The 21924-nt window shown below is 55.9% G+C and overlaps 2 protein-coding genes across 5 annotated transcripts in view; both read right to left on the bottom strand.

The window, feature by feature from the left end:
* Positions 1-1612: 1612 nt before the first annotated feature.
* Positions 1613-12680, bottom strand: GRM2 (glutamate metabotropic receptor 2). The gene is made up of 5 exons (XM_032592165.1): positions 10321-12680; positions 7018-7855; positions 4441-5516; positions 2397-2577; positions 1613-2167 (listed from the first exon to the last, which is right to left on the bottom strand). Exons 1-5 carry the CDS (start codon positions 10768-10770, stop codon positions 2094-2096), a joined length of 2619 nt encoding a protein of 872 aa, XP_032448056.1. The 5' UTR covers positions 10771-12680; the 3' UTR covers positions 1613-2093.
* A 2804-nt stretch (positions 12681-15484) lies between these two features.
* Positions 15485-21924, bottom strand: part of TEX264 (testis expressed 264, ER-phagy receptor) — a 30972-nt gene continuing 24532 nt past the window's right edge. For all 4 annotated transcript variants that reach the window (XM_032592158.1, XM_030306901.1, XM_030306902.1 and 1 more), the window contains 2 exons: positions 19514-19682; positions 15485-16079 (listed from right to left, as the gene is read on the bottom strand). In XM_032592158.1, the coding sequence (XP_032448049.1) occupies positions 15787-16079; positions 19514-19682 (462 nt within the window). In that variant the 3' untranslated portion in view covers positions 15485-15786. The remainder of the gene's footprint in view (positions 16080-19513; positions 19683-21924) is intronic.

The raw sequence follows: 21924 nt of genomic DNA, 5'->3' as shown, positions 1-21924 counted from the left end.
GCTGTCAGCACAGAGCCCGACGCGGGGCTCGAACTCACGAACCGCAAGATCATGACCTGAGCCGAAGTCGGACGCTTAACCGACTGAGCCACCCAGGCACCCCTATATTACATTTTAAAGTAAATAGCTGAAGCCATGGAAAGGAGGGTTGCTCTCCCCGGTGCAAAACATCAGAGCACATCTTGGCCTGTCCAGAAGCTGGGAAGGTGGGCAAATGCTTCCTGGGTCCAGTTTTGCAGGAAGATCCAGAAAAGGCCACACTGGAAGCACAGATCAGCACCACAGGTCCCATGGGATACAGTGCCCCGGTGCTCAGCCACTGGGGGCTGCACACAGGCCTGGGTCATTCAAGACCAGGGATCCTGAAAAGAGACACCCCAGTAGTCTTGCCAAAATTAGCAAATGAAAATACAGGAGGCCCAGTTAAATTTGAATGTCAGATAAACAACAAAATGTTTAGTATAATTATGTCTCAAATATAGCATGGGACATACTTATACTAAAAATTTATTCATTGTTTATATGCCGTTCAAATGTAACTAGGCATTTGTATGTTATGTGGCACTCCTACACTTCAGATATTGGCTGGAGAGGAAGAGCCACTCCTGCAATTGTTGTTTTGTTTTGTTTTCTGTTTATACTTTTAAAATTGTTAACCCAAATTTCCACAGCCTTGCTAGCCTGTAACTGCAAATGAATTAACTTAAAAACAACCAATGTCCCTGGCCTGCCCATCTCCCAACACAAGACCTTGTCCCTCTGAGACTCCGCAGTGCCGGGGCACCCCAGAAGGTGCCAGGTTCTGCTCCTGTTTGAGTTCTGTGCCCACTGCCCCCCTACGCCACAGGAGGGCAGCGGTTGCCTGGCTGAGCGCTGTGCCTGAAACCCTGCCTCTGCGCCCTCTGCTGGTGAGCCCCAGATGGCAAGTGCGGGGGTGGGAGGATGCCCTAGGGCCCTGGGCCCCCCGGGCCCCACGACCCAGGCAGTTGGGGGAGAGCTCCTCCGAGACTGGAGGAGGCCCCTTCTTCCACCTCTCACAGTCTGACAGCAGATGACCTCTCTAACTGCCCAGGCTCTGTCCTTCCTGCTTCATCTCCTCCCTCCACACCAGCTCTTTCTGGCTCTGTACACGGTACCCGAACAGGCAATGTTCAGCTGTGTCTCCTCTTGGTTCCCTCCATACCAAGGCTCAGCCTGGCTTTGTGCTAACCAGTTGCTCTTCCGAGTGCCAGGCAGGCCAGCTGTGGAAAAGCCCACAGTTACCGGTCACGGTCGGCCGCCCCTCCTGCCCTACCGCCCACTCCATCCGGGTCCTCCCTTGTGCTGTCAGAGGAGCCTGAGTCCCTTGAAGACCCCTGCTCTCATCCCAGTAGTTTCTTGGCTGCTCTGCAGGGGATCCTTTTCAGAGAGGATGGCTTTCTCATCTTCTGTCTCCCCAACCAAGCAGGACTGGGTCTGTCTTGCTGGCTGCCAGATCCTAGCATCCGGCACAGAGCAGGCACAGATCAGAGTCAACAAATACTATGGAAAGGAAGGTTGGGCGGCCGTGGAGGGCATGAGGGGTCTCCCTGGGTCAAAGGCAACGAGTGATTTTTTTTAAAATAAAGACACTTTATTTACAGGTAATACAAAATAAACCACAGGACAAACTACTATGCACGGGGAGGGATGGCCCCCACAATAACCCCCCTCCCCATCCCAGAATAACTTATGTAAAAAATTAAAAAGGCCCTAGAAGGAGGGAAGGGTGGGGCTGGAAGCACCTTTGCTGATTGGGGATTGGGGCCGGTGGTCCTCGGCCATCCTGTTCCAGGGCAGAGTAGACCCTGGCTTGCTCCCTTCTGAGTCCTGCCTGGGCCTAGCAAGGAGGGGACACGCTGCGAGGACAGTTGGTGGCTGCTGCAGAGGCTCCCAGGCCAAGGACCCTGACTTCTGACTCTGAAGGGTTGGAATAAGTAGGTAGGTAAGTGGCTGCGGGGGCGGGCATGGAGTTGGGGTTATTGCAATGCTCCAGCTGACTTCCTCCTGGCCCTGGATGTGGGGGTGCACCGGATTCCAGGGAGCAGCTGTGTGGGGGCAGGAATGTGGGGTCTTCAAAGCGACGATGTTGTTGAATCTACCACCTCACGGCCGTTGCAAACGGTGGGGACAAACTGGGAGCCAGACCCTAGGAAAGGAAGTCAGAGATTGGGGCCAACCCTGAGGTCCTTTACAGAGGCAGGCAGCAGGGCAAGCAGGAGTGTGGAGGGAAGTTTCCCGCCTTCACCCCTCCCTCTCCTATCCAGCCTCATCTAAGGAGCTCTCCACCTCCAGCCAAGGAATCCCAGCAACCCAAGGAGTGGTCCCCATGTTGAGGAGCTGAGGCAGAGAGCAGGCTGCTTAGGGTGAATGCTGACCTTGGCCGAGGCTGGAGCTGGCCCTGGTGGCGGCGCTGCTGAAGCGGCTGGTGGGTGCACGATGGCTAACCACGTTCTTCTGTGGCTGGAAAAGGATGATGTGCAGCTTGGGCGCAAAGAGACAGCCGAGCACCACAGAGCCGCTGAGGCTGACCGACACGCACATGGTGGTGGTCTGCACCTGGGATGGGTGAAGTCAAGGATGAGTCTAGCCCCATGACCCCTGTCAGGCTGCAGGGTTAGGGAGTAGGGGAGATGGTAAGCATCCAACACTGGGTCTTGGTCCATTTGCCAAGCCCCAAAGGATTTCTAGGAAGGTGGGCACAGTCCCAGCGTCAGCCCGTGAACCACCTTCCCAGGGAGATCAAAGTTCCAGCTGAGGGGGGTGAACATGCAGGGTTGCAGGAATGTATGTGTGCATCGGAGTGTGTCTGCCAGTGTGTGTATAAGTGTGTATCTGCATGCATATGCGTGCAGGTATGTGTGTGTGCATGAGTGTGTGTATGTGTGCATGTGTGGATACTGCGTGTGTGTGTGTCCAGGTTAGTCCTTAGCCAACTATGATTGGCATGCAAATGCAAATCATATGCAAATGCAGGCTGAGTCAGAGCAGATTCCCTCCCCAGCCCTGGCCTCCACCAACCAGGCAGGTGGCCCAGCAGGTGCAACAACAGCCAAACCCAGCCGCCCTGGCCCCCAGCACTGCCCACCATACCTCTGTCCTGGGGGAAAGGGCCTTTGCAGGGGCTCTTGTCTCGATTTTCCTGCTCCTTTAATTGTTAAGATTGTCAGTTCAGACCCTGCTCTACACTCCCAAGCTGAGTGACCTTAGGCAAGGGATTGAACCTCCCTGAGTCTCCGTTTCTTCGTCTGTAAAATGGGGAGAGCCACGGAGTTTACTCCAGAGTTGTGAGGATTCACCAAGATGATCCTCTTACTGTCTAGAGGACAGCTCATCTGTCACCTCTGCAGAGAGGCATTCCCTGACCACCCCCATTTAAAGCAGCCATGGCCCCCTAGAAGGTGAGGAGACCTATGAGACACTCAGTGCCAGTTGGAACTTTGCTTGGAAGCCACCAACTGGGGTACAGTTTCCACCTGCTTAAAACTCCCTCAACCCTATCCCCTAGATCTCCTACTGCTCTGTGCTTTAGCTTCTCTGCCTTTCCTGCTTTCATCTCTCAACCCCAGAGCTGCACAACTCCAGGGGCACTGTGCTACACTTCAAGGCTCCAAGAGGCATCAGAGCATGGTACCCTCTGAGACCATGTGGCCTGATAGCCCACCATTCCCATTCCCATTTTCCACCCTCACCTCTGCCTATCTTGCACCATTTGTGCCTCCCCTCCTCAACAAGGGAGGTCAATGCACGCCCTCTGCTCCAATTGGCCTCTGTATTGACTGCCCTTCCCTACCTTCTCCATCCAACCTATTGAAACCTGCCTGTCTTGCAGAGCCCAGTTCAAGGACTCCTCTTCCAAGAAGCCCTCCATGATTCTCTCTCTCTCTTTCTCTCTCTCTCTCTCTCTCTCTCCACACACACACACACACACACACACACCACATACACACCACACACACACCTCCCTCTTCTGTGCTCTCACTAGGACCTAAACAAGTCAACAACATTTCCTGACTTAGTTCTTTAGTTGATCCCCTGGTCACCCACCCACTAGCCCAGGAGCTACCCAAGAGCAGAAACCAAGTGTCCCCTTCTGCAGCCAACCCCTCCATGGAGCAGGGCAGAGCATCGGCCAGCCCATCTGGACATATTTTAGTCCATGCCTCTCCTCGAGCTTAGGGGGTGACATCTGAGTCCTGAAATCTCAGCTCTAACTCCTCCACCTCCTTGTCCATTGTCTTAGTCCCCACTCAACCTTCCCACCTTCCCCTGGGATCTAGTCCCAACTGGGCCACTGCAAGCTGGGTGAGCTTTCAGCCTATCGGAGCCTCAGAGTTATCAGAAGAGTAAATGAGACACCAGGAAACAAGAGGTCCAGGACCCACCCCCAACCCCGCTGCCACTCTGTGGCAGGTGGCTCACCCGGTAGTCACTGGAGGTGACATAGAAGATGGGCAGGAAGGCCAGCCAGATGATGCAGGTGGTGTACATGGTAAAGCCTATGAATTTGGCCTCATTGAAGTTCTCGGGGCACTTGCGGGTCTTGAAGGCATAGAGCGTGCAGAGCGCGATGAGGAGCACGTTGTAGGCCAGTGAGCCCAGCATGCTTGCATCTCGATGGTTGCAGCGCAATGTCACCACCTCCCGCCGCTCCGGGGCTGTCTCCTTGCCGGTGCCCGGTGCCTCCACCACCAGCCAGGCAGCCACAATGAGCAGCTGGCCCGAGATAAGCGCCAGGCAGATGGCCACCTGTGAGGCAGGACTGATGAAGCGTGGCCGCTGGGCTCCCTCCCGGGCCCCACCGAAAATGCGCGCGATGCGGTTGGTCTTGGTGAGCAGAGCTGAGTAGCAGACAGAGAAGGCGGTGCCCAAACCAAGGCGCCGTAGGGTGCACACCACCGTGGATGGCTTGGCAATGAAGATGAAGGTCATGCAGTAGCAGAGGAAGACACCGCCCAGCAGGATGTAGCAGAGCTCTCGGCCTGAGGCCTTAACCACTGGGGTGGCATTGTGCCGCACAAAGACACCCAGCACGAAGAGGGTGGCCAGGGCGCCTAGGCAGGCAATGGTGACTGGTCCCACGGCCCAAGCATCGCCCCAGCGGATGTACTCCTGGGGCAGCTCAAAGCAGCCAGTCAGGCTGGCGTTGGGCCAGTAGCCCAGGCCACAGTCAGCACAAGTGAACTCGTCCAGCCGGTACTCGTAAGGCTGGCAGGGGATGCAGAGCCAGCAGCAGACCTCCCCTGGCTGCACACTCTTCACCTCATTCTGGAGACAGGGCTCACTGCAGCGAGACGTGGGCAGGGGGCCAGCCAAGGGCGAGGCCCATGGGATGAGGCTGGTGTCCAGGGTCAGGCCTTCTGCCCAGTAGCCCACCTTCTGGTAGCGATAGCGCCCACTGCCTGCCCGCAGGTAGGTGAAGATGTTGTAGCGACCGATACCATCACCAAAGCGGTCGAAGCGGACTTCATTGTGTGTGTCAGCTGGGCGGAAGGGGGCTGGAATTGGGGAGGGAAGAGAAGGTTGGATTGGTGGGTAGTCTTGATGTGACCTCCACCCTCACCCTAACATGGAACCCAGACCCCGACCTGAGGCCACTCCTTGTCCTTCTGAGCCCCATCCCAACACTAAAGCTGGACTTAACCCCAGCCATTGTTCTAAATGAGAGGCTACAACAAATCTCAACTCTAAACTCCAAATAAAACCCCAACCTCAAAGCCCAGGCATCTCCACAAACCTAATGTCCACACCAACACCCAACCATGACTCCCCAAAACCTAGCTTTATGCCTAGTCCCCAGTAACTTCCAACCCAGACCCCAGACCCTAGACCCCAACCTTATCACAACACACACTGCAGCCCTCCCCCCAGACTTAACACGGACACCCTCACACCTAAATTCAGCCTCAGGTCCAGTCCTGGTCCCACTTAATTCTCTTGATGACAAGTCAACTCTCTCCCCTCTAGTCCTAATACTCACATCAGTGCTAGCCAAACCCCAACTTTAGATGTGCTCATCACGCAGCTCACAAGGCACTTCTCTTCCCCATCTCCCCTCACCCGGGAACCTCACATCTCCCAGCCGGGCTCAAGAGGAAGCAGGACCCCTGTCATCCCAGGTCCCAGTGAGAAGTTGGGGTTCATACTAGCAGATGATGTGCATAAGGCTCCATATGGTGAATGATGCAGCCTGGAGTCCCTTGCAGGTTCCATGTAACCCCTGCTCCTTCAAGCCAGCCTCAAAGTCCTCAGAATCCAACTTGAGCCCTCCAATAAATCCTACCTAGCTCAGTGGGCTGAATTGAGCCTTGCTCTGATGGCAACCTCATGCACCCGAGTCCAATCCTAACCCCTCCCCTGATTCTCCCACAACTCTGAATATAAATCTCATTGGAATTATTATTCTTCTTAACCCTGGGCCAGTAGGCTTTGGGAGCCCTGGCACCCTCCCACTGCTCCTACAGTGATGCTTCCTGAAGCACAGTGATGATTCTGAGGCGTTCATTTTTCTTAAAGCTGGAACGTTCATTAAAATAAATTTTGGTATGAAGAGACTGTGGCCACCTTGAATGGAAAATCAAGACGAGGAATAGAATTTTCCCAGAAAATAGAGTGCCACCTGATGCTCACTCTCAACCCACCCTTATTCTGACTCCCACTGATGTTTTGCTGCCTGAGAATGGGCTCGAGGGCCCCCAGTCCCTACTCTCCGCATGATAAAGAGGCAGGAGGGAGAGAGAGAGCAAGGTTCAAACAGGAACTAGAGACCCTCAGTGCAGGACTAGGCCAGAAAGTGAAACCTCAGCCCTGGCTTCAGTTGGAGTCCCCTCTGTCTAGCCATCCTTGTCCTGGATCACATCCCAGCCCTCCCCCACCCCCGGGTGACTCCCTCACTTGCTGTAGGCTACGTTTTCTTAGTCAGGTAATGGAACCTGAAGACCCGATCCCTCTTGCCTGCTGAAGGCCAGAAAACTGCTGGACACTAGCCAGCCCCATTACCATCAAACTTGACATTGAGCACGAAGTCCTTGTAGAGGCGGCGCCCGTTGACAGGCCGCATTGCATCACAGAGGTGTGTGGTGTTGGGGCAGAGGGCTCGGTGCATGTTGTGCAGTGCATGGGCCATGGCATACACTGCGTTGACCACAAACATGATCTTGGACTCTTGCTCAAAGGGCACGGAGCGCAGCGAGTGGGCTGCACAATCTCGCCGCCGGAAGCTACAGCCAAACCTCTGCTCCCAGAACTCACGGAACCAGGGGTTCCGGCTGTTGTTCCAAGGGTCCAGGCTCCGGAAGTAGGAGGCAAAGTCGCTGATGGGATAGGAGGCCAGCTCGATAGTGATGGCGCCCTCAGCGGCCCCCTCGCTGCCGGCCACCACGCTCTCCAGGGCGCCCCAGCCATCACTGGCCACCCAGGTGAAGCTGGCGTTGAGACGCCGGGTGGCTGCGAGGAGCTCGCGTGCGTCCTCGGAGCGGGTGAACAGGACAGCCACACGGGCACTGGGCTTCTGCAGTAGGGCTCGCACCACGCCTTCGAAAGCTGCACGGCTCATGGCACGGCCCACCTTCTCCGAGGTGGCCACGCAGATGTTGCGGGCACGGGCCTCCAGCTCAAAGGCTTCGATGCCTGTCTCACCATAGTCACCCTCGGACGCCACCGTGGACACATATGTCCAGTTGAAGAAGCGGAGAATCTCGGCCATGGCCTTGGCTTGGAAGAAGTCGGGGGGCACAGTGCGGGCAAAGTAGTCATAGCGGGACTTGTCGCTCAGCTTGGCACTGGTGGAGGCATAGCTGATCTGTGGAATCTGAAATAGCCGCAGGAGGTTGGCCACCTGGGGGACCAGTAGAGAGGGCCAAGATCAGAGATCAGGTCAAACTCGAAAGACAGATGTGTTCCTCACAGCTACTCGACCTTGGGATCAAGTGTCTGTGTAGTCAGCCCTGAGGTCTGCTTCTCCCCAAAGACCCATACCCTGTCTTGATGTGTCTTCCCTCTGGGGGTAGGGAGTGTTCCACTCCTTCCCAAGGGCTGGGAGAGAGAAGACCTAGGGCTGAGGCACCTGGCTCCAGAGCCACACGAGGACCCCTCTACTGTCCCCCTTCAGATGCAGAGCAGTAGCAAAAGTAGGGAAGCAAGGGAAGGCCCAAAGCTTGGGCTGGGGAGAGGTTGGTACTTGGCTGCACAGGGCAGGGGGCAGGGCACTAGCTGGGATGCTCAGGGCTCTTGGGCTCTCTACCTATTTGGGCCAGGTAACCTTTCCCCAGAGTCCATCCTGATGGAATGATGGAGAAAGAAGGAAAAGGCTTCCTAAGGAAGGGAGACCCAGATCTTGGCTGCCATCAGATGGCTGAACTTGAAATAAACAAGGCTTCCTGCTTACCACTGACCACCTGGCAGGCCATCCCCTACCCTTGGGTCCCTAGGACCTGCCCGCTAGAGTGGGAGACAGACAAGGACATGGTGGGATGGGTAGGTGAGAGCAGGACAAGGCCCAGGTTCCACACGTGGGAGCTAGGTCCTGCCTTTGCACCTGGGACACAGGCTCTTACTCTGACAGTCTCAATGCCTTCTCCTCTCGTACTTTCTGCCTCTGTGTCCCTGGGCAAGTTAGCAAACCTCCCTGAGCCTCAGTTTCTCATTCCTGCCTGATGAGGTTGCTGAGTAGGGAAAAATGAAAATGCATGTGAGGTCACAGTGCCGGGCAAAAGGAAGACGATAGGGGTTTGGGCAGGAGAGATGGGGTTGAAATGAGGAGGAATTATTAACAGGCAGGTTCAGCCTAAGATGAAGGGCTGGGCCTTGTTTTGACTCAGACAAGGAAAAAGCAGACCAATTTTGAAGTGTGGGCCCTGGTACAGGAGGCAGGCAACTTGGGGTGGGAGGAAAGTAACTGGACTCCTGGAGATGAATGCATGGAGCCCTAAGAACTGTGGAGAGGGTGGATGCTGGGAAAGCACCCTGGAGGCCCCTGAAAGCATCAGCAGGTGGGATGTGGCAGATGTGGGTGCCGGCACAGCCATACCTGTCCAAGTTGCTACTGGCCACCTCCAGCAGCTGGGACTAGCAGAACAGGTAACTCACTTCCTGCAGTAAGAGGATGAGGAGGCCTCCCCCATCCCAGGTCAGAAGCTGCCTCCACAGTTCAGACTCCTGCTTCATTTCTCCTGACTAAGTGTGCCAGGTCAGGGGTCCTGGCCCTGCCTCTGACTGCAGTGCCCTTAGCTGGCCTCGTAAAGGAAGCTGAAGCCCCAGCCAAGGCCCTCTGTGCAAATCCTAATCCTGATCCCAGTTCTGGCCTCATCTTCTGGCAACCTATTCTGGGCACCAGGCAGGTAAGTGTCCAGGCAAGAGGTGGGACCCAGTCAGGGAGGGGGAGGGTCCCACATGGGCTAAAGCAGCTACACATGCCCAGGGATATCAGCTGGGCCAGTCTGTGAGAAAGCAGGAGGGAGGGTCTCATTCCCTTACCTTCCCACCCCTGCAAATCCTGTCCCCCCAAAGACCCTAAGGGACCCTCCCCCCACTTCACCCATTCTGCTTCTTTTCCTCCGGGGTCCCCATCCCTGTTTCTCTTCGCTGGGATGCTCCTGGCTTCTATCTTTCACCCCTTTCTAGTCCATGGAGAGGTGATCTGACAGAGCTGGAGGCCCTTGGCTGTGAGCTCTAGGTGAATGTCTCCACTTTGCCAGTGCCTGCCACTCTTCAAGCCTCAGTTTCCTCATCTATAAAATGGGTTAATAACAATAGCAGTTAATATTGATTATGCCTCTGACACAAGCTTTGCATGTATTATCTCATTAAATTTCCACCGCAACCTTAAGAGTGGCAAGTGTTATGAGTCCTGTTCTGTAAGGAGGAAACTGAGGCACAGAAGAGAGAAATAGCATCCAGTGTCACATAGTATGTCTGGGAGCCAGGATTCACACCTGGGGTTCTGATCCAAGAGGCCTGGCTATTAAGCTTCTTAGGACTCTTTAACATCAGCTGTGTGTGTGTATGTGATGTGGGATGTTTTCCTTATACAATTTCTAAATTGTGGGATTTAGCACAATGGGATGGGATTTAGCACAATTGTGGGATTTAGTAGCAAGTGGGATGTTTTCCTTATACAATTTCTAAAAGTCAGCCTGCATCATGTGACAGGGGCACTTTCTTGGTATTCTGTAAAAAGCTACTTAAAGGAAGCTCCTTGCCCCCCTTCTAATACATGGCAGCCTAGAGCCCCTGCTCAAAGGGAATTCTGGGCCCCTGCCTCTGGCCTCCCTCCCCAGTCCCCATTTGGGCAGCCCCACATACCTGAATGGAGACGTCGCTGTAGGAGCCGCCAATGACACCAGTGATGGCAGTGGGAGCATCACCGTGGGTGGCATAAGAGCCGTCGGGGCAGATGTGGCGTGAGCCATCGGCACCACGGCTAAGTGAGGCACGCACGAAGTCGAGTGCCTGCTCCAGGGCATGTGTGTCCTTGGAGCAGCTGTCGAGTATGTGCGCGCCCAGGCGCACACCCGGCAGCAGGCGTGGGTCACGGTTGATGCGGTCCAGTGCAAAAAGCATGGCCTCCAGGCGCTGGATGCCACGATGCTCATTGACAGGCCCACACTCCTCTGCCGGGCCGCCCTTCTGATGTACCGGGAACAGCCCACCCAGGACCAGGTCCCCCTCCAGGGTCAGCACCTTCTTGGCGGGGCCCTCAGCCACAGTGCCCCATAGCAGAAGCAGTGCCAGGAGCCCAAGCAGTGATCCCATTGTCCCAAAGGGGATGGATGGGTCCAGCAGACCTGGGCCTCCAGGGGATGAGGGTAGAAGCAGCAAAGGCAAAGAAAGGAGAAAACAGGGACCAGGAAAGGACAGGCAGGAAGAGAGATAAGAAGGGGCCCAGCTCCTGCAGAGAAAGAGACAGACAGACAAACAGGGAGAGGTGGAACCCGAGAGTGGCTACCCCTTCTGACTCTGCCGTCCCCAATTCCCTCACCTAGGGACTTTCCTAGGGAGCCAGGGAGAGGTGGTGTCACTGACTAAGCTGAGAAGCTCCTGAGACACCCATTGACCTGTTTCTCAGCCTTGCCCTCATCTGGGTCTTTAGATGGCCTCTGTGCCCATTCCATACTCAGCAGAGAGGGAGGGAGGCAGACAGTAGAGGCCCAGACATAAGTTAGGAGAACTCAGCTAACACCAATCCTGCTGTGAATCAAAGAGTGTCCAAGACCTTGCACAAATCTCCCAGGACCCCAAAATCAACACCTTTGCAGCAGGAGCCAGGTTAGAGTATAAACTTAGGGGTCCAATCTCTATCTTGAATCTTGCATTCCCAGAAATGAGCCATTGTGCCTGAGAAACCACCACAGAAGAGGGAAGGAAAAATCTCCGAAAGGTAGTCTCCAACTCCTAGAGAGCCTGGAACCCAGGGTGAGCACCCAAGTGTCCTAGCCTCTAGTTCTTAAAAAGCCATTCCCAGAGCCCCTGACTGAGGATGTAATAGAGACTCTAGACCCTGGGAGTTTGACAGCAAGGTGGAGAGGTTGGCCCCAGGGAGGGAAACTGAAGTGGCCACAGGTCTTAAGTCAACAGGAAAAGTCAATGTGAGCATATGTGTGTGTCCAGGGACAGGGTCAGTTCATCTAGTCAAAATCTCAAAATTGCTCAAGGTGAGACTTTTGGGCACCTCAGCTCTGCATAGAATGCCGTTTGAGACTTTATGCTCCTGTGTTTTCTTCAGCTCAGAACCAAGCATCAGAACCATCTCTAATCTCCTTATCCTCATCCTTTCCCTATCCTGTCCACCCTGGCCCTGGCCCTGGCCCTCAGGGACCCCTCCTTCCCTCTTCCACTCTGCACTTCATTTGTGCCCCAGCTACCCTCCCAGATGCCCACCCCACACAGGCTCTCACAATCACGCAGGCTTGGGAAGGCTAGGAGAAGGAAACTGAGGCTGAATAAGGTTAGCCACTAGTTCAAGGACCCCATGTCCTGGCACAGAGACTGGGGTTCTTCACTTTGCCCCTCAGCTCCCCAGGGTTAATCTCCCACTGGTGCCAGGGCAAGGAGACTGGGATCCTGTGGGTACCGGGAAAGCAACAGTTCAACCAGGCAACCAGGAGAGAGAGGCAAGCATGAAGACCAACACAGATGAGGAAGGGACCCAGATGGGGGCTGAGGTCCAAACGGGTCAAAACCACAAGCCTCCCACAGGGGCGGCCAGGACCCAAATTCAGACAGGGACAATACCCTGAAGGGAGATAGAATCCCAGAGGCGGGCAGCCAGGGGGCCTGGGCAAGGAGTGATTGAGACCGGTAGGCTGACACAAAGATAGAGGCACAGACAGAAAGACAGACCAAAGGATGTAAGGAGAGGAGGAACGAAGGAGCGTGATGCAGGGCGTGCGTTCTCTGGGGAAGAAAGGCGGGACGCCTGGGGTTGTCTTCCCGCTTCCCAGAGCTCCTGGCGAGCTCTGGCTGGACCCCCCGGCCCGAGCGCCCCAGAACTCGAGGGCCCGCGGGACGCTGGGACATGGGGTCAGGATCTATAAGGTCGGCGGCGGCCGCGGCACCACGGGCTTACCCTACCTGGCGCGCCCGACTCCGGCGCGGAGAGAAACGGAGAGGAGCCGGGGGCGCAGGGTTCCAGCTCTCGCTCACTAGCTCGCTCTCTCGGCAGCTCTGCGCTCTCCGTCCGCCCGCTCGCCCGGCCGCTTTCAATCGCGGCCCGCCCCGCCCCTGGCCCCGGCCCGCCCCCAGCCCCTCCTCCGTTCCTCCCCACTCCGGATCTCCCGCTCCCAACCCGGCCTCCGCCTCCCTCCAGACTCCTGCACCGCTCCGTGCCCTGCGCCTCTGGCTTGTGTTCTTCGCGGGGCTTTCGTCCCGGAGCTGTCCACCGCGTGGTGCTGAATCCTCGGGCGCTCCTGCTATGCGCAGGAGCAGGTGCCTATCTGCCCCCTCTACCCCGCGGTCAGACTGCATCCCACAGAGCAGCGGGCACGGGACAAGGGACACGGGGCTGGTAAGGTCACTGAGCCCCAGGAGGTGCGCACAATGTTATGGCGTTCCATCTTTGAGAGCGGAGGGGCTAGCCGTAGGGTCCAAAGGTGCCATTGGGAGATAGGTAAGGGGGCATGTGGGAGATAGGTAGAGAGCTTAGCCTGCTGCGACGAGTCTTTCCCTGTCCTCACATCCATTCTCTCCATCCACAGACTGCAGCTCAGTCCACATGCCAGGCCTGGGGTAGGGGCATATGTCTTTGGCCCTACGTGAGAGCTGGGGCCTGAGTCACTAGAGGAAGAGATGGGGGGGCGGTCAGAGGAGAATGGGGCCTCCTCTTCCTGCAGATGACCTTTAAAGCTGCTATCCACCCCCTACACACACCCCGCCCTGACCTCCTCCCCCACCAACCTCCACTAATCCCCACCCTCATATACAAATATTTATGGCAAAGATATATCAACCTGGGGTGTGTGGGGGGTGCTACAGAGCCAGTGACTAGGGTCAACCCTAAGGGACATGCTGGGGCTGGCAGGGGATCTGGGAGGGGAGGAGGGGTGGGGAGGAGGCTCCTGAAACTGGCTGCTGCGTAGGAGGGAACAGGAGCTGGAGCCCGAGCAGAGGGAGGACAGCTCTGAGAAGATGCTCTTGACTCTTCTTCTCTCCTGCAGCAGAATGGAGAAGGACGCCCCCATGGGTAGAAGGTGGTGGATAAACTGCAGCCCCTGATTGTGCTGAAGGGTTCGGGGGAGGGGGCCCACACCCAGGTTTAGCCCTGGAGCCTGCATGAAGCATGCACACACTAGGTGCTAAGGCACACAGCATCCCTGTATCTGCTCCCCTGGCACTGCCCTTTCTTCCACAGGTGTCAGCAGAGGCAAAGCTAGCTCAGACACATGCTAATGAGCACATGCCAAGCCCAGGTCCCTCTGGCACATGCACCTACATGTGTGTTTGGCAGTTAGGGGGGAGGGGTGTCACCAAGAAAGGATAGACTTTATCCCAGGATGCAGAAACCCAGTACCCCCACTGGGTTGGAAAGAGCACGGCTGTGAAACACACACATCAAACACAAACACAAACTCCATTGCTAATGGGAGGTAGGTGAGGTGACAGCAGAATGAGGGTTCAGAGCTGTCAGACAAGGCTGGGGAGACAGATATGTTGTCTTCCAGCCCTGGCTGCTCTCATCCTCTCTGGCTGGTTCAGAGCAACTGCTGCCTGGGGTAAGTGAGTGATGAGCTGGGCCCTTGGAGCAGAGGGGTTGATAGCAGCAGGGTGCTGAGGTAAGAGGACCACACAGCAATCCCTGCCCCCCTCACTAAGACAGCCTCACAAAAGACACAGGGCTTTAAACACAGCACCAGTCCCAGAGGCCCATTATGCGGCCCACAGAAGTGGCCTACACAGTCCCACTGCAGCGCATGGACATGCATGTATGTCCACATGTATGTACCCAGCTCTGCAGCCACCACTCCCAGCCGTGCACACAAAGACACCCAGCCTTACAGACTTGTATATATGGACATGGCCACACACAGAGAAGTATATGCAACTATACACACAGATGTACACACAGACATAATACATAACTTTACATGCAAGCAGCTGTATATATAGACACCCCATCATATACATATAACCATACACATGGACATATCTACACATATATAAACTCACAGACACAGATGCACTGACCTATAGCTTTACATGTGACACACAGAAAAGCACATAGCTTTACATGTGAACACACAATACAGCTGTACACAGACACACAGCTACACACAGATAGATGTATATGGACAAAGCCCCCACAGTGATGCTCCTAGCCAGCCACTCTCACACCTCTGTCAGTACCATCACATATAGTTAAGACACATAAAGCACAGTACCACGTGCATATAACCACATAGCCATCCACACAAATACAGCCACACTCAGCCACAATCATATCCTAATGCCTACTTGGGCACAGCTTCACCTGAGACCACCATGAACAGACCCACCTTAGTTACACACACAGAGCCAAAGGCATGTGTGCATGTGTGCAGTTACACACAAAGGTACACAGACACTGGCAGGCACAGCAGGGATGTCTTCACCTGCTAACTAGATACCAGCATGGGCATGGGCACACTTGAGCTACAGATACAAAGGCATCCCTCGGAAGCAAAGGCAGGCTGTGAGCTCCCCACTCCTGGGCCCCGAAGGGCACCCCATGCTTGGCCCTTACTCCCCTTGACCTGTTCTGCCTGTTTCCCAGCAGCCTGGGGAGCCTTTGGGGCTGCTGCAACGGAGAAGCAGGTGTCAACTGGAGCCACAGAGCAGGGAGTGGAGGGCCTTCAATACCCCGCTTCCTCCTCTCACCCCAGGGTACCTTGACATATTCCCTCCTCTCCCCAGGCTAGGGGTACTTCTGCCCACCCCCAACCTATCTGCACAGGGCTCCTCAGGGTGAAACAAACACACAAATGCACAGCCCAAATCCAGGTGAAACAAGAAAATTATATGCTTTATTCTGGTTCTGGAAGCTCCAATGTGAATCTGAAAAAAGATGTCAGAGGGGCAGTAGCCCCGGGCTCTGGGTGCAGATTACAGTCCCTGGCTCCTTTGGCCCTGGGAGCCAAAAGTGTGGTAAGAAGGCTTAGCTAGAGCCCAGGGCAGTGGAAATCAGGTCCCCCTGAGGCCCCAGGCCCCAGCCTGGGCCTGAGAGGTGAAGGAGGAAGAGGGCTGGAGAGTCTGCTCAGTTCCTTAGCGATTGCACCCCAGGAGGGTATGAGCCTAGGGTTACTCCTCACCCTTCTCGGGGGTACTAGGTTCCCGGGGCCACTTGGCAGCCCCTAGGGGTTCAGCCTCAGGGCTCAGCCTTGGCTCTCCCAGGGGTCCCTCGCCTTCCAGGTCCAGCTCCTCAAAGGATGAGCCACTGGCGCCCGACTCGCTATAGCTGTGCTCACTGCGGGTGTCACCATCGTCCCAGCCACGGCTGCTCACCCCAGGGGACAGTGTGGCAGCTGAAGTCTCCCGGCTGCCAGGACCAACCTCCAGGCTTACAGAACTCGTGTCACTCATCGTATCAGCTCCTGGACCAGGAAGAGGGAGTACACATTAGCTAGGACCCCCATGCCCTCCCCTCCTCCAGGGACAGGACAGAGGCCTTATCACTTGTTCAGCAATCCAGCATACATAGTGTGCTCATGAATAATAAAGCGGGCCCTGGCTCAGGAGACTCGTTGCAGCTGGCCTCTGGCCTCTGCCCTGAGCAGGGCTGCACTGACAGGGCAAAGGAAGAGAGGGCGGGGGAGGGCAGTCAGCTGTGCACTCCTCTCCCTCCCCTGAAATAGCCTCACAGCTCCCTGCACGCCCACAAAGCCTGCTGCCCCACCCCCACCCCCCAACAGTCCATTAAGGACCACTCAGCCCTGAGGTGAGGAGCTAAGGGTAGAACAAAAAGACTCAAGTACTGTCCCCTCCTCCACCCCCCATTTCAGGCTTAGAGAAAGGTTTGTTCAAGGCCAGCTACAGACAGTGCCTACAAGGCATGAGGACAGGAGAATGGACCAGGAGGCCTACTCTCTTGTCCCCTCCCCCATGCAGGGCTCCCCAAGGAGCAGCCATATCCAGGAAGGCAGCTGGCCTCAGCCTCTGGCCCACAGAGCCCTGATTTGAGGAGGCAGCTAGGGCAGGAGTGGGATGGAGAAGTCCTAGGAAACCAGCTGCAAGGAAGGAGGGTACTGGGATAAAGCATTTTAAAGGCTTTCTTCCCATATGCATGGGTCATCCCAGAGGAGCCCTTAAATATCTCCAATGACTGGGGGTTCCTGAGCCACAAGGCAGCAGAAGGGGACCAGAAGAGCACTCTGAGGGCAGCTGGAGAGCCCTGAGACAGGGGTGATGGTTCAGGTCCCTCCCAGTCTGTTCCTCCCACCCCTAACATCCTCCAGGCAAGCAGACACTTCATCTGCCCTCTTCAGGAGCAACCCTTCAATTCATCTCCCCAGATCAGAGAAACTGACAACAGTTGGCAGGGGGCAAGGAGGGACAAAGAGCTCAGGCCTGCTGTGTAAGAATCCAGATTGAGAGAAGGCTGATATGTCTCCCTTCCTATGTGAGAGGGAGAGGGGCAGCTGTCAAACATCACAGAGGTGAAGGGTGGGCCAACTTCCCCAGATCCTGTCTCCATGGTGATGGAGCCCCGAGCCAGGAGCAGCTGGGGAATGCTTGGCATTTGGACTTGGCCTCGAACTTACACTGTGGCTCAGATGGGGACTAGCGTAAGGATGGGGAGACTTGGAGTCCGCTCTCCAGTCCCCTTGGCCCTGAGAAGATGTCCTTTGGGCCAACTGGCAGAGGTGAAGGGGACCCTGGAAGTGCCAGGCTTCTGGTCCAGGGCCCTCTTCTGCCTGGGCCCCAATCATGACGCCCAGAATAGAGGCATCCATGAGTGACCTTGGGTTACATCCTGAGTTATGGGTGGTTCCTTCTGACTCTGGGGCAGGACTCCAGCCTCTTAGTCACTCCTTAAATGATAATCAGTGCACCAGCGGCTGTAGGCCTGAAAAGAGCAAATGAAATGGGGCCCCCAGGCCCCATTAAACTGTCATGTTCCACCAGCCCACTTACCCAATGGCTCTCTTGGGATCTGGATATGGGAACCTGCCTGCTTAGCTGCCAGCTGCCTCCTCCTCCCTCTCCCAGCTCCTAGGCTAGGGGTGATCAGAGGAAGGAGCCCAGGGAGGCCCCTTCAGGCTGGGGCCCAGTATGCTGGGATAAGGACAGCCCCTGGGGACATTTCTGGCAAATGAGTCCAAGGCAGGGAAGTGGCATCCCTCTAGGCCTACCAAGGTCTGCACCAGAGGAAGTTCCAGATCTTGGGCCTGTGTCCCAGGGCACAGGAGGCCTGGCAAGGAAGAATAGCACCTAAGTCTCTAGGGCTGCTGGGGCAGGGAATGAAGCTACCACCTTCACCCCAGTCCCTCCTTCCTCCAATGCCCACAGCCAGTGCAGGGAGATCAAATATTCATTGCTTCTCTGGAGCTAAATAATACATCAATGTAATAACAGGCATAAGGCAGCTAATCATCCCCTTTCACCTCGTAGCCCAAGTGAAGGCCCTAGTGGGGAGGCAGGCAGGGGCAGGCCAAGCCCTGGGCAGCCAAGTACCCAGCACACACTGCCATGCAAATGACATGCACCTGGCAGACACATGCTCAGAGTCTGCCCTGGGTGTCAGGGCAGACCCTGTCAGAGGTGGGCAGACCCCTTGGTGCCCCCACCAGGGAGTGGGCGGGCAGGCTAGTGGGGAGGACAGGCCAAGGCTCTGGGGGCGTGGGAGCCACGGCTGCAGCCAGCTGCAGCAGGTGCCAAGCAGTCCTTCAACACCCCTGGCAGGCAGTGTTTGGGAGAGAAGCTGGGTGGGTGGGCCAAGGACGGGGTGGGGGTGGGGTGTAAGCAGCACAGGGAGGTTGAAGGAAGGTCAAGGCACTCCCCCTTCCTTCCCTGGGGACTGCCTGGGCCTGCTGACCTTGTGCCATGTCTTGTGCCCACAGTAGGGGCACTGAAGAATGTCTGCTGGGCTCCACCAGGCGGGTGGAGCAGTGCCCCATGGAGATAATTAAGTGGCAGATGAAGTTAACTGTGTTGGACACGGCCTCTAGGGAGTGGAGACTGACTCTCAGTACCCCAACCCCCTGCTACAACGTACACCACTCTAGGGTGACCTTGGCTATGGAAGACTGGCTGGGCAGACGAAATCTAAAGAGAGAGGGACAGCTGCTCTCCTCCAGCCCTGTACCACTCCCACAGGTCTTGGGCCTCCAGAATCGATTACACAAGGCTCCACGAGCATGGACAAGGGCTGGATTCCTTAGGATATTACCAGCAGGCCCCCTTGCTCCTGGGAACAGCCCAGGGTCACAGAGGTGATGGAAGGGAGGGGGGCTGAGAGCAGGCAAACCACCAGCTGGCCTGGACCTGGGATATGAAGGCTGGCTCTGGTGGAAGGGGTAGGCACTGATCTTCTGGCTGCCCTCTGCATGCTCTCTGGCTGCTCTTCAGAAGGGAGAAAGCATCCTTCTTCTGGCTGGGTTCCATACCGGGGGACAGGAGAACAACCTGTTCCCTTCTGTACCTTCCAGATCCAGTGCCAGGCTTACTCCCTGATGAGCCCCACCCAAGTGATGCTTTTCCCAAACAGCTGCATCTACCTCCCATGAGCATCCAGCTGTCTGTGAGCTCAGTTTCCAAGGGTACTCCCTGTTGCATCTGAAGGGAATCCAGGCAGGGTCTTTGTATCTGTGTTGCCAGGGGTAACATGTGTGAATCCACATCTACATGGATCCATGTATCTGGAAACAGGCAATTCTGCATGTGGGTCCGGGGTAGGCACGTCTCCTTCCTCCACCTCTGTCAAGCTTAGCCTGGACACCCACAGTGCCAACCCAGCCATGGAGGAGTCTCCTAAACCATGCCCCACATGTCCAGGGAGAGGCTCCACAGAGGGCCCCACCATCCTTACCTGTGCCATCCATCTGGGCGTCAGTGGCCTCTGCGGGCCCTCGGCTTTTCCGCTCTGTCTCCTTCACCTCAGGCACGTAGAAGTCTCCCTGCCGTGCCAGCGGGCACATGAAATAGATCTGGTCTTGCTGGTAGATCTCTAGCCGAGGGTGGGCACACAGCTTCCGCCCCTTGTTGGAAAGTGGCAAAAGGTGGAATGAGACCTATGGGGCTTCTGACCCACTTGTCCCTGAGAGGCCCTAGGAACTGTCGATTGTGCACTCCCTCCCAGGGGGCTGGCTCTGTCTCCTAACTCAATCTCCCCCAAGTGCCAAACCTCTGCTGAGGGAGGCACACACAGAGCACCCTAAGAGCAGGGCCCATACTCCAGGAGGCAGTGGTCTAACAAACAGGAGTCCTTTGGACAACACCCTGGGGCAGGTGCTAAAAGAATCCAGGGGCCTGGAACCACTGGTCCTATCTGTATGCCTGCAACCAAAAGACTGTTCCAGAAAGCAATGGTCTCAAGGAGCCATGAAGCTTAGCGCCCCAGACTACCCCAGGGACAGGGACACCATGAACTGTGGCCCCAGCCACCCAAGCCAAGCCAAGTTGTGACCTGCTAGGTTTCCCATCCCAGGATCCTCAGGCCCTGACGTCCCCTCCACCCTGGACAATATTGATTGACCCAGAGATATCAGAAAGGAAAGGTCACTGCCCCTGACCCTTAGGCTTCCAGCTCCTGCCCTTGCAGACATGTTACTGACAAACCCTGGACAGGGGCTCCCGGCCAACTAAACCCCTCTTGCACTCCCATTCCCCTACCAGGTCAGGTCTATGCCAACCTTCAAGGTTACCAGATATGGTTGGTTCCCACCCCTTCTAGCACCTTCCCAGAGTTTCAGCCAAGGGGAAAGAGGCAGACCCTAGGCTGGAGGGGCAGGCAGGACAAGTAGAACTAGCACCGAACATCACCCCAATTCCCCAGGGAGCCGAAGTACCAGTTTATAGGGCCCCAAGTTCTGAGACAGGCACTCTACTCCCCTCTGCCTGGACACAAAACCCAAAGATCTCCCCACCCCCAGGGTGTGTGGAAGGGGGCAAAGACACATGCCAGAGCTGCACTGAGGCATTCAGAAACACTCACAACAGGGGTCAAGCCCATTTTGCTCCCCAGCCTGCCCCCCTTTCCTGCCATGGAGTGCAATTACCCACTAAGATGACTGTGAGGCCCCTGCCCTATCACTGCTCACCCGCCAGCCTTCACAACACGACTATTTATAGCACATGCCCGGCTCTCATCATGAGCTCTGAAATGAGCCTTCCACTTAGCAGTAATGAAAGACTTATTGCCTGGTAGGGAGAAGCCACTCTAGGACTCCACTTGTCCACCTCCCTGGCCAACATTAGGGTTGAGGAACCCCTTCCAATTAAAGCAGTGAAGAAGGGTAAAAATGAACCCCCCAGGGAAAGAGAAGAGGAAAAGTGAGCCTGGAAGGTTTATCAGCCAGGGAGTCCAGCAGCCAGAAGGGACAGGGTATGTCTAGGACCCCGCAGGGTAAGTAGATGGCCTGGCCAAGGTCCACCTGCAGCTCACCTCACCTGACTCCATGGGTAATGCGGGCAAGGCCCTGCACCCTAAGTCTCCATGTGCTCAAACACTGCAGGGTCGGTGAAGGAAAGTCATTATTTTCAATAGTTTGAGTCCAGTATTTTTTGCCAATTTGGGTGCTCTTCATGCTACCTCATGAGTCCACATGCCCAGCTCCTCCCATCTCCACATACACTGATGGCTGCCTCTGCTTTTCCAGCTACCCACACACTCACTCAGCCCTGGTCCTCAGGAGGATGAACAAAAACATGACATCAGGAAGTAGGAGCTACCAGGCTCTGGGGGTTACTCTAATGCCAGCACTGGGAGCATCTGCCAAACCTGAGCCCCCCTCAGTGAACTATGCCATGTCACAAGCCCAGGGTCGGGGGGGTCTCCCTGAAGAAAGTCCAAGTCCTTCCTTGGTAGCTAAAGGGAAGAAAAAGGTCCCCGAAACCAATCAGGGCATAGCTTTCACCAACATGCCCATGCTCTGGGTATTCAAAAGGTGCAGAGGAAATCTGCTGAGTGGTCATCAGCCACCTGGTAGTCCATATCTCAAGGGATGTACAATTTTAGCTTTGGGAGATGCTCCCAGGAACAAGAGTCTGTGCCCACCGAGAAATTCCAGGGACAATGGAACCCTACGCCAACTCTTGTCAACACTCAAACCACCTGCCTGGCTTCCCTTCTAGAAGTAACAGGGATGATAAGAGAGAGTAGTCCTTTTTTCAGTCTCCCCTCTAGGCTGGGCATCAGGGTGGGCAGTACCAGGCAGCCACCCTTACCACCTGCTTTGCCAGCCCCCTCATTGGCAGGCGAGAGGCAGCTCTGTGGCTGCT

This window comes from Lynx canadensis, chromosome A2 (genome assembly GCF_007474595.2).
Source record: "Lynx canadensis isolate LIC74 chromosome A2, mLynCan4.pri.v2, whole genome shotgun sequence".
Lineage (NCBI taxonomy): Eukaryota > Metazoa > Chordata > Mammalia > Carnivora > Felidae > Lynx > Lynx canadensis.
The sequence above is the reverse complement of the archived record's forward strand: the minus strand, read 5'-3'. Positions and strand labels throughout refer to the sequence as shown.

Bases quoted from the DNA above. Each gene is read 5' to 3' on its own strand.
- GRM2 (XM_032592165.1), bottom strand. From the start codon at position 10,770: ATGGGATCACTGCTTGGGCTCCTGGCACTGCTTCTGCTATGGGGCACT. The intron at 7,856-10,320 runs GTATGTGGGGCT...CTGGTCCCCCAG, and splicing joins ACAGCGACGTCTCCATTCAG to GTGGCCAACCTCCTGCGGCT. The intron at 2,578-4,440 runs GTGAGCCACCTG...CACCCATCCCAG, and splicing joins TCACCTCCAGTGACTACCGG to GTGCAGACCACCACCATGTG.